At 43.2% G+C, this 17,575-nt stretch overlaps 1 protein-coding gene across 13 annotated transcripts in view; it reads left to right on the plus strand.

Moving 5' to 3' along the window:
• Positions 1-17,575, plus strand: part of ARL15 (ADP ribosylation factor like GTPase 15) — a 322,749-nt gene that overhangs the window by 152,969 nt on the left and 152,205 nt on the right. For all 13 annotated transcript variants that reach the window (XR_004000954.1, XR_004000951.1, XR_004000952.1 and 10 more), the window contains one exon: positions 8,741-8,949. Coding sequence is in view for 6 of the 13 variants with exons in the window: in XM_030567017.1 (XP_030422877.1) it covers positions 8,741-8,949 (209 nt within the window). In the remaining 7 variants the exon portion in view is untranslated. The remainder of the gene's footprint in view (positions 1-8,740; positions 8,950-17,575) is intronic.

Here is a 17,575-nt window from a genome sequence, read left to right on the forward strand (position 1 = left end):
GAGGAGGAGAATGGGAGACAGGCGAGTGGGGGATGCATGCTTCTTTTGAGTCAGGAGCTGTTTGTAACCCCGGAACAGTCCAGCCAATTGCAGAACAGCATCGTGGCAGAGCGTGGTGTCAGGGAAGGAACCTCTGGTGAGTATGAAATTCAAAGTAATATTTTGGGGTCCCATGTTCTTATATTCCTTATTTAAATAAAATTAAGAAGGTGAGGTAGAGTGGCTATCTGCTTCTCAGTAGCCGCACCAGCTAAGCAGAGAGTGCCCCGTGAAAGACTGTTCATGTACACAGGGTTGGCCTGGGAATCCTCCATAGAGATTTCTAGGAAACTTTTGTGGAGATACTCTACAATCTGTTGCAGAAGCTTTCTGGGGAAGGCTACCTTATTTCTTCCACTGCCATAGGCCACTTTCCCATGCCACTACAGTGTTAATTCAGCTGGCATCATTGCAGTACGCAACATAGCAGCATAAGAATCCAGTCTATACCCGGATGCTTGCAGCATCTGTTCCCTTGCTGCCTCTGTTACCTCAGAAGAGTGATATCAAATAGGGTCATGTAGGGGAGACTGTGGGAGTTTTCATTGCAACTACTTGATCCACAGACAACAGTGCCTGTGCTCCCCTCTCCCATTGTGATTTTTCTGTCCCTTCAGACAAAATATGGCTGTTGTTTGGGTAGCAGGGGTTGGTGTTGACCATAGTAATTGCACCATGGCTGGGGCAGCAAACCAGTTCAATGAATATCTTGTGTAAATGAAGTGTTCTGCCTTAAACTTCTGTGAAATAAGGGGAGAGGTTTTTTTTAATATAACAGCTCTGCACTAGACATTGATTCTGCATTGACAATGGTTGCTTTGTGCTTTCCATGGCTCAGAACTGAAAGTGAGGGCTTCGGCTCTTCCTCCACACTGGTGGAGCTGCTTTCCCAGATAAGACGAAGGTGAAAGAGGACACATAATGACATGTTTAATGAGATTATGAAAGCCTCTGGGACAGTGGACACTGAGCAAAAAATGTGGAGGATTTCTCTCTCTTTGAAAAACTGGACATGGACCTGGTGAGCAGGAGATCAGCCCAGGAGAGTGATCATGGCACACAGCAGGAAATGCTGGAGATTCTGAAGGAACAGATAGACATGTTGAGGCATTTGGTTCACCTTCAGGAGAAACACCTTGAGGCTAGACTCCCTCCATAGCCCCTGCAGAACGGCATTCCAACATCTCCGTACTCCCCCTGCCTCTCTCCCAAATGTTCCAGGAGGGGTTGGGTGGGAGATTGTAATATCCTGTCCACTCAACCCCAGGGGAGGATCCTAAGACTAAAACTGCACATATGATGTGTGACAGGCAAGGCCATTGCCCCTTTAAAGACAAGCTGAATGTGTTTTTCCCTTCCCAATTTTATTCCACCGTGTGTCCAAGGTTAAGAACATAAGAATGGCCATACTGGGTCAGACCAAAGGTCCATTCAGCCCAGTATCCTGTCTGCCCTTCAATGGCCAATGCCAGGTGCCCCAGGGGAGAGAACCTAACAGGTAATGATCAAGTGATCTCTCTCCTGCCATCCATCTCCACCCTCTGACAAACAGAGGCTAGGGACACCATTCCTTACCCATCCTGGCCAATAGCCATTAATGGACTTAAGCTCCATGAATTTATCTACTTCTCTTTTAAACCCTGTTATAGTCCTAGCCTTCACAACCTCCTCAGGCAAGGAGTTCCAGAGGTTTACTGTGCGCTGTGTGAATTACTTCCTTTTATTTGTGTTAAACCTGCTGCCCATTAATTTCATTTGGTGGCCTCTAGTTCTTATATTATGGGAAAAAGTAAATGACTTTTCCTTATTTACCTTCTCCACACCACTCATGATTTTATATACCTCTATCATATCCTCTCTTAGTCTCCTCTTTTCCAAGCTGAAAAGTCCTAACCTCTTTAATCTCTCCTCATATGGGACCTGTTCCAACCCCCTAATCATTTCAGTTGCCCTTCTCTGAACCTTTTCTAATGCCAGTCTATCTTTTTTGAGATGAGATGACCACATCTGTAAGCAATATTCAGGTTAAACTCTGTTCGGTATTCAGGTTAAACTCTATTTGTGATTGTTACAGTATGTTTGTTCAATAAAAGTCCATGTTTTGAGAATGAAAGTCTTGATTAGTTTAAAATTGGGAAGGAGGTAGAAAAGGAGAGAGAGAGAAACTGAAGCAATGGAGTGGATGTGTTGGATTCCCCTCCTACCAGTAGCAGTCTGACGTTGTAACTTCCACACAGCGATGACCACTCGCTTCTCCACTGTTGGAGCAGGTCTCTTTGTAGTGTCTCTGCACTGCAGTGCTGTGGAGAGCCCCACACACAGTTCCTGGAAAGTGGCCTTGTGTATACGAAAGTTTGGCAGACACTGATCATAATCCTCTAACAGTGCAATCCACCAGTCAGTGTTTGTTTCTCGGGACCTGAAACTGTGCTTCCCCCATGTTCAGCTGCTGTGTGACTGCCAGCAGAAACTGGGAATTGTTTCGTTCTGACTTCCAGCAAGGCTGCTGGAATGGACATTGCAATGTTCCATGCAGCAACTTCTCGCGTCGCTCTGGAAATACTGCAAGATAAGGCATATGGTGTTTGTAATGCTCACATTAACAGTGCACAGCTAAGTGGGGTCCATGCTTCTTGGGATTTGGCATACGCACAGCTATACCAGCCTTTTGAAAAAAGGCAGGAAATATCATGGGTTCCAGTTGAAATCAGGAGAGGGAGGGAGAAAATGGCATCATGGGATGTTGAAGCCATGTTCCCCGTCCCCTCTGCAAGAATGTTTTTTGGTCTCATGAGGCATTGCAAGTCCTTTCCATAACCCCTGTGGCGAGTTGCACTGTGGGATAGCTATGTACAGTACACTACTCTCTGCATCGACGCAAGCGCTGCTAGTGAGTATGCACTGACATGAGTGTGGTGTGGATACACAGTACCGGCTTGTTGCAGCAACTGGATGTTGACTTAACTGAAGTTGACTTAAGTTTGTAGTGTAGATGGGTCCTTGGAGTGTTCCCTTCTGGGGAAACGTCTGCTGATTCAGCCCTATGACACCTAGTGGACAGCTGCAGTAGTACCACCTAAACTGCAATGGTAGAAGAAACCAACATCAATCTGTTAGTATGGAGAAGCCAGGAAGTAGAAGGCTTTGGAATCTTTCTCCAGAAATACATTCAAGAAAGGAAAGAATGAAGAAGGGTGGTGGTGGAGAAGGTCATAGTGTAGGCCAGCATGTAATGTAAAACCCATGTTGATGTACTGTACAGTCTCAGGTTCCTATTGTTCTATGTCATTTCTGCTCTCTGGCTTGCTGAAAGATTGCAGTGATTCCTGTGGCAACTCACTGTACCTGGAAATAACACTGAGGGACATATGGAAGAGCTGTTGAGTCTAAGCAACACTGAAACCCTTTGCAGGCAGAGCAAAGAAGAAGATATTTATGGGATGTTGGTGTGGAACAGTAATAGTGTTTCGATATAATCACACTTTCCGTCAGCATGCTGTACAATCTAAGTTGTTCCTAAAATACAGAAAATCATACTGTATTTGAACTGTTGGTATATAAGTGAGGCTGATTTAATAGTGAATTTAAGCAAGATTTTTCATACTAGTAAAAGCCTGTTTTATCCATATTTAAATAACCATTTCTTAAGGGTCAGGTCTAATTTGATTCAGCAGTTACATAGTTGCACCTTTTTTGTACCTAAAAGGTTTTCAGAGTTTTGACGGATCTGAGAAAAGTATGAAGTAGTATTTGTTACTACTGTTATTACTGGAGTAACCAACAGGGAGGGTCAAAGGAACAGAAGGCAGACTAGTGCTAGGAAGGGTTTATTTTTAATGGCTATGTGAAGAATGTATTGTAATTACACTTTGAAAAGTGCTGTGATCACCTAGATCAGTGAACCTCTTTAGGGAAGGTGTGCTCTAAATGTTACCTCTTCACCCTGACTTAATGTAGAACACCTATCTTGCTGAGCAGTGTACAACATGAGTACATACTTTAAAGTAGATGCTTTTGAAAACTATGTAACACTGTCCTAAAATATTTCATTGTACTTGCATTACGTTGTCTTATTCAGTGCCTTGTACCTTGCTCAGAACATTGCCTGGGCATAATTAATGTTTGTTTCAGAAAAAACATTGAGATTTCCTTAAAATCAGTAGCCAGCACATGTGCACACAGTATGTAAATTTAAATAGTTTCACTTCTCCCCTCTCAGAATATAGTTATCTTTATGTAAAGAGCAACATTTCCCTCTTTCCCCCCCAAACTACATTTTCTTTTTTTTCCTGAGACTCAACAAGCACCCTGTACTATTATTATTATTCCCTTTTAATGATAGTCGAAGACGGATGAGAAGGAACAGTCCCTGCCCCAAAGAACTCATACTCAGATGGTATCACGACTGATGTTTTGTTGCTGAAGGCCAAATCATGTAGTGCTCTGCTGGAGGGCGCAGAGCGCTTGGGAGGTCTTGCAGGTTGACCCAGCAAGTTGAGTCAGACATTTTTGTGTGAATTGTTTTCATGTCACCATTCCACTAACTAAATATATAATTATAAAATAAATGGTAGGCTTCATTTATATTTTTGAATCAAATATTTTTGCACAATAACACCGTAGGGTTGTATGGCACTTGAGACATATGAGAAAATCTGAGTTCTCCTACAGAAAGTCTACAAATGAATGAGAGAGAACACACAAGTACAATAGAACCTCTGTTTAAGAACTAATTGGGATTGAAAAGTTCATACAATTGAACATCTCAAAATTACAGTACGTATGGTGCTTAAGTTACAGTATGGTGCACTGCATCACTTTGTTCTCTTCCTTTAAACTACCCACTGCAAAGTGACTTCCAATGCATTGAAGGCATTGGAATGTGAAGGGACATTGATTTGTTCTTCATCGACATCACTTTTGTGTGTATTTTTTTACTTTGGGAAAAATTGTTCATATAGCTGGTAATTTGTAGATTGGTGTTCATAAAATCAAAGTTCTACCGTCAGCTGGGTGCAAACCTGCACAAGCACACACTCTGCTCATGGTGCCCCTTGTTGGCTGTTGCCCTCATCAGGCAGGTCTTCAGTGGCTCAGCCCTCTGGCTAAGTCACTCAGTTAATAGGTGAATGGATGGATGAACCCCTTTTGAGGTAAAAGGTCCAACAGGGCCTGTCTGTTACCTTGTTAATGTCTGTAGCCTTGTCTCAGTTCTCAGCCCCTTCTCGGCTAGCTCTAAGTCCATGCCTGCTCTGGTATAGATCAGTGACCCCAGGACACTTTGCCTTCATCAGTTGTCCCAGATCTCCAGCCAGGTCACGCCTTCAAGTAAAAATCCCCTTCTGGGTTAACAATGTTCAACGCATGGTTGGCCCTCTGCAGGGTCTTCAGCCCCCGACCTGGGCCTGTTTAAATTCCCAGACCCCTTCTTGGGCTTTTAGTGAAGTGTCTTATCCCTTCCTCGTGGCTTAGGCCACTTCTCCAGTGGCCAGGGGGATCCTGGATCCCAAACCTGAGACCCTGTAGACAGCAGCCATGTACTGCTTGCTTTACTTGGTCGCTGCGGCTATTCCCCAGGCAGCTTTCCACTTGGTCCCATCACCTTCTTGGGTTCTCTGTCTGTTCCCTGCTTGAGCAGGGCCTCCCCCAAGTCTCCTTGCCTGAAGAGTTTCTCCATCTTATAGATTCATAGATTCATAGACTCTAGGACTGGAAGGGACCTCGAGAGGTCATCGAGTCCAGTCCCCTGCCCTCATGGCAGGACCAAATATTGTCTAGACCATCCCTAATAGACATTTATCTAACCTACTCTTAAATATCTCCAGAGATGGAGATTCCACAACTTCCCTAGGCAATCTATTCCAGTGTTTAACTACCCTGACAGTTAGAAACTTTTTCCTAATGTCCAACCTAAATCTCTCTTGCTGCAGTTTAAGCCCATTGCTTCTTGTTCTATCATTGGAGGCTAAGGTGAACAAGTTTTCTCCCTCCTCCTGATGACACCCTTTTAGATACCTGAAAACTGCTATCATGTCCCCTCTCAGTCTTCTCTTTTCCAAACTAAACAAACCCAATTCCTTCAGCCTTCCTTCATAGGTCATGTTCTCAAGACCTTTAATCATTCTCGTTGCTCTTCTCTGGACCCTCTCCAATTTCTCCACATCTTTCTTGAAATGCGGTGCCCAGAACTGGACACAATACTCCAGCTGAGGCCTGACCAGTGCAGAGTAAAGCGGAAGAATGACTTCTCGTGTCTTGTTTACAACACACCTGTTAATGCATCCCAGAATCACCTTTGCTTTTTTTGCAACAGTATCACACTGTTGACTCATATTAAGCTTGTGGTCTCTTTCTGCCATACTCCTTCCTAGACAGTCTTTTCCCATTCTGTATGTGTGAAACTGATTGTTCCTTCCTAAGTGGAGCACTTTGCATTTATCTTTATTGAATTTCATCCTCTTTACCTCAGACCATTTCTCCAATTTGTCCAGATCATTTTGAATTTTGACCCTGTCCTCCAAAGCAGTTGCAATGCCTCCCAGTTTGGTATCGTCCGCAAACTTAATAAGCGTACTTTCTATGCCAACATCTAAATCGTTGATGAAGATATTGAACAGAACCGGTCCCAAAACAGACCCCTGCAGAACCCCACTTGTTATACCTTTCCAGCAGGATTGGGAGCCATTAACAACTACTCTCTGAGTATGGTTATCCAGCCAGTTATGCACCCACCTTATAGTAGCCCCATCTAAATTGTACTTTCCTAGTTTATCTATAAGAATATCATGCGAGACCGTATCAAATGCCTTACTAAAGTCTAGGTATATCACATCCACTGCTTCTCCCTTATCCACAAGGCTCGTTATCCTATCAAAGAACGCTATCAGATTAGTTTGACACGATTTGTTCTTTACAAATCCATGCTGGCTATTCCCTATCACCTTACCACCTTCCAAGTGTTTGCAAATGATTTCTTTAGTTACCTGCTCCATTATCTTCCCTGGCACAGAAGTTAAACTAACTGGTCTGTAGTTTCCTGGGTTGTTTTTATTTCCCTTTTTATAGATGGGCATTATATTTGCCCCCTTCCAGTCTTCTGGAATATCCCCCGTCTCCCATGATTTCCCAAAGATAATAGCTAGAGGCTCAGATACCTCTTCTATTAACTCCTTGAGTATTCTAGGATGCATTTCATCAGGCCCTGGTGACTTGCAGGCATCTAACTTTTCTAAGTGATTTTTTACTTGCTCTTTTTTTATTTTATCTTCTAAACCTACGCTCTTCCCGTAAGCATTCACTATATTAGACATTCCTTCAGACTTCTCAGTGAAGACCGAAACAAAGAAGTCATTAAGCATCTCTGCCATTTCCAAGGCTCCCGTTACTGTTTTCCCCCTCCTCACTGAGCAGTGGGCCTACCCTGTCCTTGGTCTTCCTCTTGCTTCTAATGTATTGATAAAAAGTCTTCTTGTTTCCCTTTATTCCGATAGCTAGTTTGAGTTCATTTTGTGCCTTTTCCTTTCTAATCTTGCCTCTGCATTCCTGTGTTATTTGCCTATATTCATCCTTTGTAATCTGACCTAGTTTCCATTTTTTATATGACGCCTTTTTATTTTGTAGGTCACGCAAGATCTCGTGGTTAAGCCAAGGTGGTCGTTTGCCACATTTTCTATCTTTCCTAACCATCGGAATAGCTTGCTTTTGGGCCCTTAATAGTATTCCTTTGAAAAACTGCCAACTCTCCTCAGTTGTTTTTCCCCTCAGTCTTGATTCCCATGGGACCTTACCTATCAGCTCTCTGAGCTTATCAAAATCCGCCTTCCTGAAATCCATTGTCTCTATTCTGCTGTACTCCCTCCTACCCTTCCTTAGAATTGCAAACTCTATGATTTCATGATCACTTTCACCCAAGCTTCCTTCTACTTTCAAATTCTCAACAAGTTTCTCCCTGTTTGTTAAAATCAAGTCTGGAACAGCTTCCCCCCTAGTAGCTTTTTCAACTTTCTGAAATAAAAAGTTGTCTGCAATGCAGTCCAGGAACTTATTGGTGAGTCTGTGCCCCGCGGTGTTATTTTCCCAACATATATCTGGATAGTTGAAGTCCCCCATCACCACAAATCTTGGGCTTTGGATGGTGGTCCTCAGTCTTCGGTCCCAGCCAAGATCTGACTTACTCAGACCCTACAGCTCCTTTTAACTGAGTCTGCTGCACTCTGATTGGCTGCTTTCCTGTAGCCCTTCCAGGCAGTCCTGGAGGACCCACCTTCACTGCTCCGTTTCTGGGGTGGGGTGTGATAGGACCACAAGACCTCCAGCAAGGGGCCTCAAAGGGCCCAGCATGCACCATCACATGATGAAACTGTGGAGCTGTGGTAAGAGGAACAAGTGGGACAACAGTAAAAATGGGAAGAGGGACCATTATTTATAAGTGGAAAGGTGTGGGATTAGGTGGCACTGAAGCTGGATTAGAGATTGATGGCTAGTTAATTAAGCGGAAAATTTTAGAGAAAGGACAACTAAATTCTGCCCTTACTGACAAATAATGTTCTTGATTTCAGTGGTTTGCACAGAATGTATAGTAAAGACAAAATTTGTCCCATTGCTTTAATCCATTCTAAGTGGTAGAGTTGTTATCTGGCAGGAAATTTTGATCTATTTAACTTTTCATGTTTTTAATTAGTTTTCATTATTGTTTTGAAAGGGGCTGACACTATTAGGAAGTACTGGAGTCGTTACTACCAAGGATCCCAAGGGGTAATATTTGTATTAGACAGTGCCTCCTCGGAAGATGATCTAGAAACGGCGAGGAATGAACTACATTCTGCTCTTCAGCACCCACAGTTATGTACTCTACCATTTTTAATATTGGCCAATCATCAAGACAAGCCAGCAGCTCGCTCAGTGCAAGAGGTATGTTAACATGGCAGCATCTTGTCCGTCTGCACCCCACGATAGAAAGCACATCATTATTCAAGTGCATTTTGTGCTGATCACACTATATGTTCTTAGTCTTCTTGGAGAGCAGAACCTGTAAAAGAACTGGATATGAATATAATACTCCTGCTTTCACCTTCTTTTGCTTAAGGGAGAAAAGACGTTTCTAACTGCTTTTACGAAAAGCTACTGGGAATGTGTTTTGTTTTGTTTGTTCTTTTTTTGCTATTAGTTTAATGTTGATTTTTGTTTTTATTCTTCTTAGCACTATCCCTATTATCTTAGTCTTCACCATTGCTTAAAGCAATATATTATGCTTGCAACCGTGTGTAACTTTTATGTAAAAGCTTTTTTCTTTTCTGCTACCCACTGACATGGGAGTCAAGTTGTAATTCTTATTCAGAAGTCCTATTTTGAATTTCCTAATCTAAGATGTGATATCCTTGCCTAACTTGCAGTGATCATACAGAGAATACTTTAATTGTTCCATTCAGTAAATTCAGCACTCAGTACTATTAGCAGTTGCTGAAAAATGTTTATATTTTAGTTGTCTTGTGTGCTGTTTTACAGCAGTAGTGTTGAGAATAGTGTTTTGTTCCATAAGAAGCTCTGTTTTTTAAAAAATATTGTAGGAAGCAGTGTATTTTGAACAAAATTTCAGCCAAGCTTATAGTTATGCTGAAGTGCAACCAACTATGCAATCTTCTTCTTTGTGTAAGAGGGTTAAGGCGCTCTGCACGATAAAAGGTTTATGTGAAATGAAGGTTTGTCCTGTGAATGAAGGTTTTCATTACCGTAAAGTCAAAACTGCTTTAGTATCATCATTGGAGTATTTTGCTGTCATATTGAAAATCTTACTTTTTTGTGCATTATTTTTTTTCAAAAATAATATGAACTTGCAACAAATACTGGTGAAGCGGGATGCAAAAGCCCTTTATCCACACTACACCAGCTACTATTTGTGCAGCATAGTACCTGCATTCATCCTGAACGGTCCAACATTATCTCATGTCACACATCTCCTCAGCCAAACGGAATGGAGAATATGAATGCTATTCAGGTTAGAGTCAGACAAGCGGTATAGTTTTTAATGTAAACAATATCTGGGGATGCAATGCCACTTTTAATATGAGGTGCCGAAAATAAATGAGGCTTAGGTAATTGAGGTTGCAGTGTAAGAATACTTGAAATTTATACAAAAATCAAGCTTTACTCTACTCTGAAATTGTAATTAGTGTATATCCATGTTACATAAAGGTAAACTGAGCTACACAATCGTACAAACCCCAGAAGATGCAGCAAGATAATGGCTGATCCAGGAATAGAATTGAGGAGACAAATTGAATCAGATTATATATGATTCAGGGTAGGGATGTCAACCCTTCAGGATTGTTCTGGAGTCTCCAGGAATTAAAGATTATGTTATATGATGAAACCTCCAGGAATACATCTAACCAATATTGACAACCCTATTCAGGGGCAAAATTTTTAATAATGACTGGCTAATGTTAGGTGCAGCTAAATAAGTAGTATGATTATTCAAAAGTGCTGAGCACCTTGGGTTCAGCCGTGCAATATTCATTTCCGAAACCTTGTTATCTTTAAAATGGCACTATGTCCCCAGGTACAGCTGGGTGGTCATCACTGTTCTAAAACAGGCATGCACGTTTATTTAGAAACCAAACCTTGAGGCACTTGCTTTTGAAATCCTTGGCCCTGATTTTTAATGTGGCACAAACATGCCGTAAGTAGAATGTGATCTACTAAAGATAAGAAGAGAGAGAGAAAAACTACCTTTTCCTCCCTCTCAGATTTGGATTGGAGGATTTTAATGGTTACAAGAAGGATGAGAAACAAGGAACAACTATTGATCTCTAACAACTGTTTATTATAAAATAGATTTTTGTGTGTAGGATTTTTTTAACGTTGTTTCAGTAGTGTAGTAAATTGTGTTCTCAGTCATAACAACATGATGTTAAGATACTGTACTTTACCTTTCACATAAAGGAAGTTGATTCTACTTTGTGTTTAAAAGGTTTTTTCCCCCACTTTTTTCCCTCTAATATGCACTCTAATGCTTTAAATATATCTTTTTAAAACAAAGTGGAGTATAGCTTTCTCTTAAAGGTGTGGTATAGATATGTATTGACAGAAGCTTTTGATTATAAGTTCTGCTACTTGAATATTCAGCCTACAATGCTTATACGTATGACATGTTTGTAGAAGATGAAGTCTCTTCATGCTATGTCTGTACTCTGCTATGAAGATTTAGCTTTACAGTGAGTTAGAGAAGTGGATCCCATCCTACAATTGGATATTTGTTGGCGTACCTTTGGGCCTGCACAGATCCAGTTGTGGGATTAGGGCCAAGATTTATCGTTCTCCATCCTCTTTTTTTCAGGACCCTCTCCTCCCACTCCTCTCCCCCCACTTTCTGTTCTTCTCTCCATAATTATATATGTGGTGTCAATAGCAGTTGTTCTTCGAGTGATTGCTCATAACCATTCCAATTAAGTGTGCGCGCGCTGCATGCGCAGTCATCGGAAAGCTTTTTTTCCCCTAGCAGCACCCGTTCATTTGGCTGTGGAGCCCCCTGGAGTGGTGCTTTCATGGTGTTCAATATATAACTCTACCAATCCAGTGTCTTCTCAGTTCCTTTTTACCTCCAGTGACGCTCGTTGGAACTGTGGCATCTTGTTTAGCAAATTCTACCCTGTTTCCCTAGCCTCATTTTATTTTCTGTTCTTTATACATATTAGTTAGTTTAATTTTTAGTTCATATTAGTACTTAGCAGTTGGGCTGGGGGATTTACTCTCTGTCCTGACTGCTTTTTCCCAGCGCCGCTCGCAATCCTGGCACCGCTCCAGGTTGCGCCAGCATTCCCGGTCACGACGCTAATCCATGCATTGATCCCCATCGCACAGCAAGTTCCAGACCCAGCACTGTCCGCAACACTGCTCAGAGATCCCAGGCAGCTACAGCCTTGCAGAGCTACTCGCCAGATCAGCTCTACTTGGCACCACCCTGGCCGTCACGGTCCCAATCCCGGTCTTTGGACTTGGATGCGGGATCTAGATACTCAGAGGGTTCTTCAACAGTGGCTCTGCCCCTCATAAAAACTGTACTGGCCAATCATCTGGCAGACCCCGGCCTTTATCCCTCCCACTGCCAAGGGTGTTGAGAGGAAATACTTTGTGCCATTGAAGGGGCATGAATATCTCTTTACGCACCCACAGCCTTGTTCCTTGGTGGTTGTGGCAGTAAATGAGAAAGCAACAAGCTCCAGTGCCTAAGTCCAAGGGGGCCAAATGCCTGGATCTGTTCGGACGTAAGGTGTACTCCACAGGGGGCCTTCAGCTCACGATTGCCACTCAGCAGGCAATTCTGAGCTGGTATAACATCAACTCCTGGAACTCGATGCTCAGTTTCAAGGAGCTGGTGCCAACTGAGTCCAGGCAGGCGTTTGGAGTGATAGTGGAGGAGGGCAAAGCGGTGGCATGCACCTCTTTACGGGCCTCACAGGACGCTGTGGACTTGGCGGCATGCACCTTGTCCTCTGGTATCACCATAAGGTGCACCTCATAGTTGCAGGCCTTGGGCCTACCGCCCGAGGTTCAACAGACAATGCAGAACCTGCCTTTTGATGGGGCAGGCCCTGTTTGTGGAGCAGATTGACTCTTGGCTGCATAGCCTAAAAGACTCAAGGGCTACTATGAAATCTTTGGGTATGCACACCCCAGCAACACAATGGAAGCATTTCAAGCCCCAATAGCCTCAGCAGTACTCCTACCCTCCTTAGCCAAGGCAGAAATTTTACAGGAGGAGCAGCAGGAATGGCAGAAGGAAGCCTTCCAACCCCGCTTCCGGCCAGGGCCCAACCAAACCATCATCCAGTTCCAAGCAGGGCTTTTGAAGGTGTACCCGAAGACTGTGCACCAGCCTCATTCCTGGATTCTTCCCCATCCTTTTTGAATCGTCTGTCCTGCTTCTACCATGATTGGTCCCAAATAATGTCAGATTGCTGGGTCCTCCACATGGTGGAAGTGGGATACTCTCCCCAGTTCTGCTCCTACCTTCCCTCCCACTCCCCTTTCCCATCCTTCTCCAGGGATCCCTCTCATGAGCAAATCCTTATCCAGGAGGTGCAGGCGCTCCTCACCGTGGGAGCAGTGGAGGAGGTTCCTCAGGAGCTAGGGGGCAAGAGATTCTACTCCCAATACTTCCTAATCCCCCAAGGACAAAGGGGGGGAGGGTCTTAGACTCATTCTAGATCTGTGCGGGCTCAACAAATTCATGGTAAAGTTGAAGTTCCATATGCTCTCCTTGGGCACTATTATCCTCTCCCTGGATCTGGGAGACTGGTATGCTGCCCTCGACATGAAGGATTCGTGCGTCTACATAGCTATTTGTCCAATGCACAAGGCGCTTCCTATGCTTCATGGTCAACCACGAGCATTACCAATTCACTCTCCTACCATTCAGCCTCTCAACAGCTCTGAGGGTTCATCAAGTGCATGTCGGTCATGGCTGCTTTCCTCCGTCAAGGACAGGTGCAAGTATATCCCTACCTCGACTACTGGCTGCTCAGGGGCCACACCAGGGCATGGGTGCAGTCCCAAATCCGTTGGGTCAGGTAGATGTTCAAATGACTGGGTCTCCTTCTCCACTTGGGGAGGTCAACCTTAGAATCAACCCAAAGAATAGAATTCACTGGGGCAGTGTTAGACTCCATTCAGGTGCAAGCCCTTCTGCCGGAGACCTGATTCAGAGCCATCACAGACATAATTCAAAGCCTCCAGAAATTCCCAAGCACAACAGCAAGGGGGTGCCTGAGTCTTCTTGGCCACATAGCTGCTTGCACTAACGTGACCTGGCACACCACGCTGCGGCTCAGACCTTTGTAGGCACGGCTTGCCTTGGCCTACTGCTCGGTGCACGACAGCTTGAATTCAGTGGTCACGCAAGTCCTCATGTCCCTCCACTGGTGGCTCAACCCTCAAGTGATGTGTGAAGGAGTCCCCTTCCACAAGCCTCAACCTTCCTTGTCCCTGGTTATGGACGCGTCAGCTCTGGGATGGGTGCGCATCTGGGGGACCTCCAGACACAGAGCCTGTGGTCGCAGGACAAGCTGTCCCTACATATCAACATCAAGGAGCTGAGGGATGTGTGCCTAGCTTGCCAGGCCTTCCAGGCTTGAATATAAGGCCAGTGCATAGTAGTTGTAATGGAAAACACCACCACCATGTTTTACATCAACAAGCAGGATGGAGCCCATTCCTCTCCCCTATGCCAGGAGGCCCTTTGACTGTAGGGGTCCTTTTTACCAGGAGTTCATAACACACTGGAGGACCATCTCAGCAGGTCCTTCCGCACGAACAAGTGGTCCATCCGGCTGGATGTCATACACTTCATTTTCCAAAGGTGTGGATTTCCCCAGGTTGACCTGTTTGCCACACGATGCAACAAAAAGTGCCTAATGTTCTTCTCCTTCCATGGTCACAGCCCAGGCTCACTCACAGATGCATTCCTGCTACCCTGGAGAGGTTGCCTGCTCTGTCTTTCCCCCGTTCCCGCTCATGGTCTGGAGAGAGGGGGCAAAGGTAATTCTGATAGCTCCAGCATGGCCTCAACAACACTGGTACATGACATTACAGAGGCTGTCGGTGGATGCACCAGCAACGTTACCTCTCCTCCCCGACTTACTCACTGAGGACCTGTACCTCTCATCTTGAAGTACCTCCTACACCTGAAACAGCAAGGCCTGGTGGCATCCTCCATAAAGGTAGACCTCGCTGCTATCTCAGCTTTCCACCCAAGAGGGTCTGGTCAATGCACCTTTGCTAACCATGTGGCTGGTCACTTCCTCAAAGGTTTGAACCACCTACATCCCCAGATCCGGCAGCCCATCCCTGGGTGGGACCTTAACCTGATCCTCTCCAGGCTCATGTGGCCCCCGTTTGAACCACTGGCAACTTGCTCTCTCCTGTATCTGTCTTGGAAGGTAGCTTTCCTGGTCACCATTATGTCTGCGAGGAGGGTGTCTTGAGCTGAAGGCCCTCACCTCTGACCCACGTTACACAGTGTTCCACAACGATAAGGTGCAAGTCAGACTGCACCTGGCTTTTCTCCCCAGGGGGGTGTCACACTTCCACACCAGTCAAGACATTTTCCTACCTGTCTTTTACCCTAAGCCTCATGCCAGTAACCGAGAGCAGAGGCTACACTCCTTCGATGTTCAACGAGCACTAGTTTTCTACACTGAGCACACTAAGCCATTCAGAAAGTTGAACCAGCGGTCCCTAACGGTGGCAGACCAGATGAAAGGGCTCCCAGTCTCATCTCAAAGAATATCTTTCTGGATCACATCATTCATCCGCATGTGCCACGAGCTTGCCAAAATACTGCCCCCCGACTCTTATGGCACACTCCACAAGGGCCCAGGCCTTGTCATCAGCGTTCTTGGCCCAGGTCCCAGTCCAAGAAATCTGCAGGGCAGCAACTTAGTCCTTGGTGCATACCTTCACCTCTCACTACGCCATCGTCCTGCATACCCGAGATGACACGGCTTTCAGCAGAGCAGTTCTACAATCAGCATTTCCTTAACTCTAACCCCACCACCTAGGTAAGGCTTGGGAGTCACCTAATTGGAACCTATATGAGTAATCACTCGAAGAAAAATGGTTACTCACCTTTTGTAACTGTTGTTCTTCTAGAGGTGTTGCTCATATCCATTCCAAACCCGCCTACCTTCCCTTCTGTCAGAGTAACCAAAAAGAAGAAACTGAGGAGGCGCCGGGTCAGCAGGATCATATATTGAGTGCCATGAAGGCGCCACTCCAGCAGGCTCCACAGCTGACTTTACGGGTGCTGCTAGGGGAAGAGCTTTCTGATGACTATGCATACGGTGCGTGCACCTAATTGGAATGGACATGAGCAACACATCTTGAACAACAGTTATGAAAGGTGAATAACCATTTTATTCTATGTGCTTCCAGTAGAACTGTAACATGACACATTTGTACAGTATGTTTTAAACATAATTATTTGTATTTTTCTTTCAAATTAAGCCTTGACTACCTGTTAATGTTGAGTCTTGGGTGAAACTTGTAAACATAAGAATTTTGTTTGAAATACACAACTAATACAAACTTTGCGGAAAAGCATATTGAGAATGGACTGTACGTTTCTGCTGAAATAGTTGACTTTATAGAAGAATAATAGAAAACTAATCGAATAAGGAGTATTATGGTTAATGTAAAGAGACAGGCATAAAAGCTTATCAGTTACTTGTTCCTGAGAACATTTATGTTCTGTGCTTACTGAATAAAAAATACAGACATTACACAATGAATTACACAGTTATTGAAACAGAGGATTAACTGCTTCCTTTAAAGAATTCACTTTACTTTTATTACTGATTTTGGAAAAAGTAAAACAAAAGAAATGGGATGCTGAATTATCATTAGATCATTACTGATTTCAAGCAGATAATTTTAAAATATATTTTGAACTTATATTTTTTAAAATAAAAGAAATGTAATTGTTCAATAATATGAATGTTTGTGCAAAACTCTTTGTCTTGCTCTTTATGCAGTTATGCACTAAATTTAAGTATAATTTACAGGGCAAAGGCAACATATTGAGGTTTCTAAGGACATGTGGAGTCTTGTAGACTGCGTAGTTTCCCTTTCTGTAATATACCTAAAAGGACCACTTGCAGTGTAATTAAACAAAATGTTTAAGAACTGAATGATGTACAGTGGAAATATGAACAAATATTTATCTGCAGCAAAAATTCTTTACAAAACTATTCAAGAGCCAAGCAACTTCAGCAACAGATGTTTGTTGTATTCACTTTGGGGAGATGCAATTGCTAGAGATTTCCAACATGTTAAGTTTTTTCTTTTATTAAACATTTTTCTCTACACATTACAATCAAAAGCAGCACTGCACAAAGTAAATGTCCATAGTGTTAAAAAGCAAAGCCATGAGTAATTTAATTCAAAAACTATGTAATGAGAATTTGTAAAAGTATACAGTAGATCTCGTTACTTGTACTGAAATGTAAGTGTACCTAATTTGTTTTACATCCCCCCATAGGAGAACGTACTTAAGTTCTGAAGTTATTTAAGAGATCTGGGGAAATTTTATGAAATAGTAGCCAATAAAAGTAATCCTGTTTTCCCTTACTCAGTTGCTAATTGTGGCTCTGTTTCACTTCCTGGCTTTTTCAAATCTAAATTTTTATAAAAATTGGACATTTCATCATATAAATGATAAATTAAGTTGATATTTTAAAAACTAGACGTCTTTTTTTGGATTTTCAGCCGTCTGCTTGTATGCTATATACTGTATCTCCCAATGTCAAATATATTTGTAATTTGTTTTGATACCACTGTGGTAGGAACATGCATCTCAGTTTTTTTTCAAATAGCTACTAATCGGTTTTTAAAAGCAATCTAAACTGAGTAATGTGGATATAAAGGCACAGTATATTGTGTAGAACATAATTTTAATGAAATCTTATTTGATAGTTCAGTAAGCACATCTTAAGATAACCCATCTGTTAAATTAAGATACCAAACATTACTGTAAATTAAA

Source organism: Gopherus evgoodei, chromosome 6 (genome assembly GCF_007399415.2).
Source record: "Gopherus evgoodei ecotype Sinaloan lineage chromosome 6, rGopEvg1_v1.p, whole genome shotgun sequence".
Lineage (NCBI taxonomy): Eukaryota > Metazoa > Chordata > Testudines > Testudinidae > Gopherus > Gopherus evgoodei.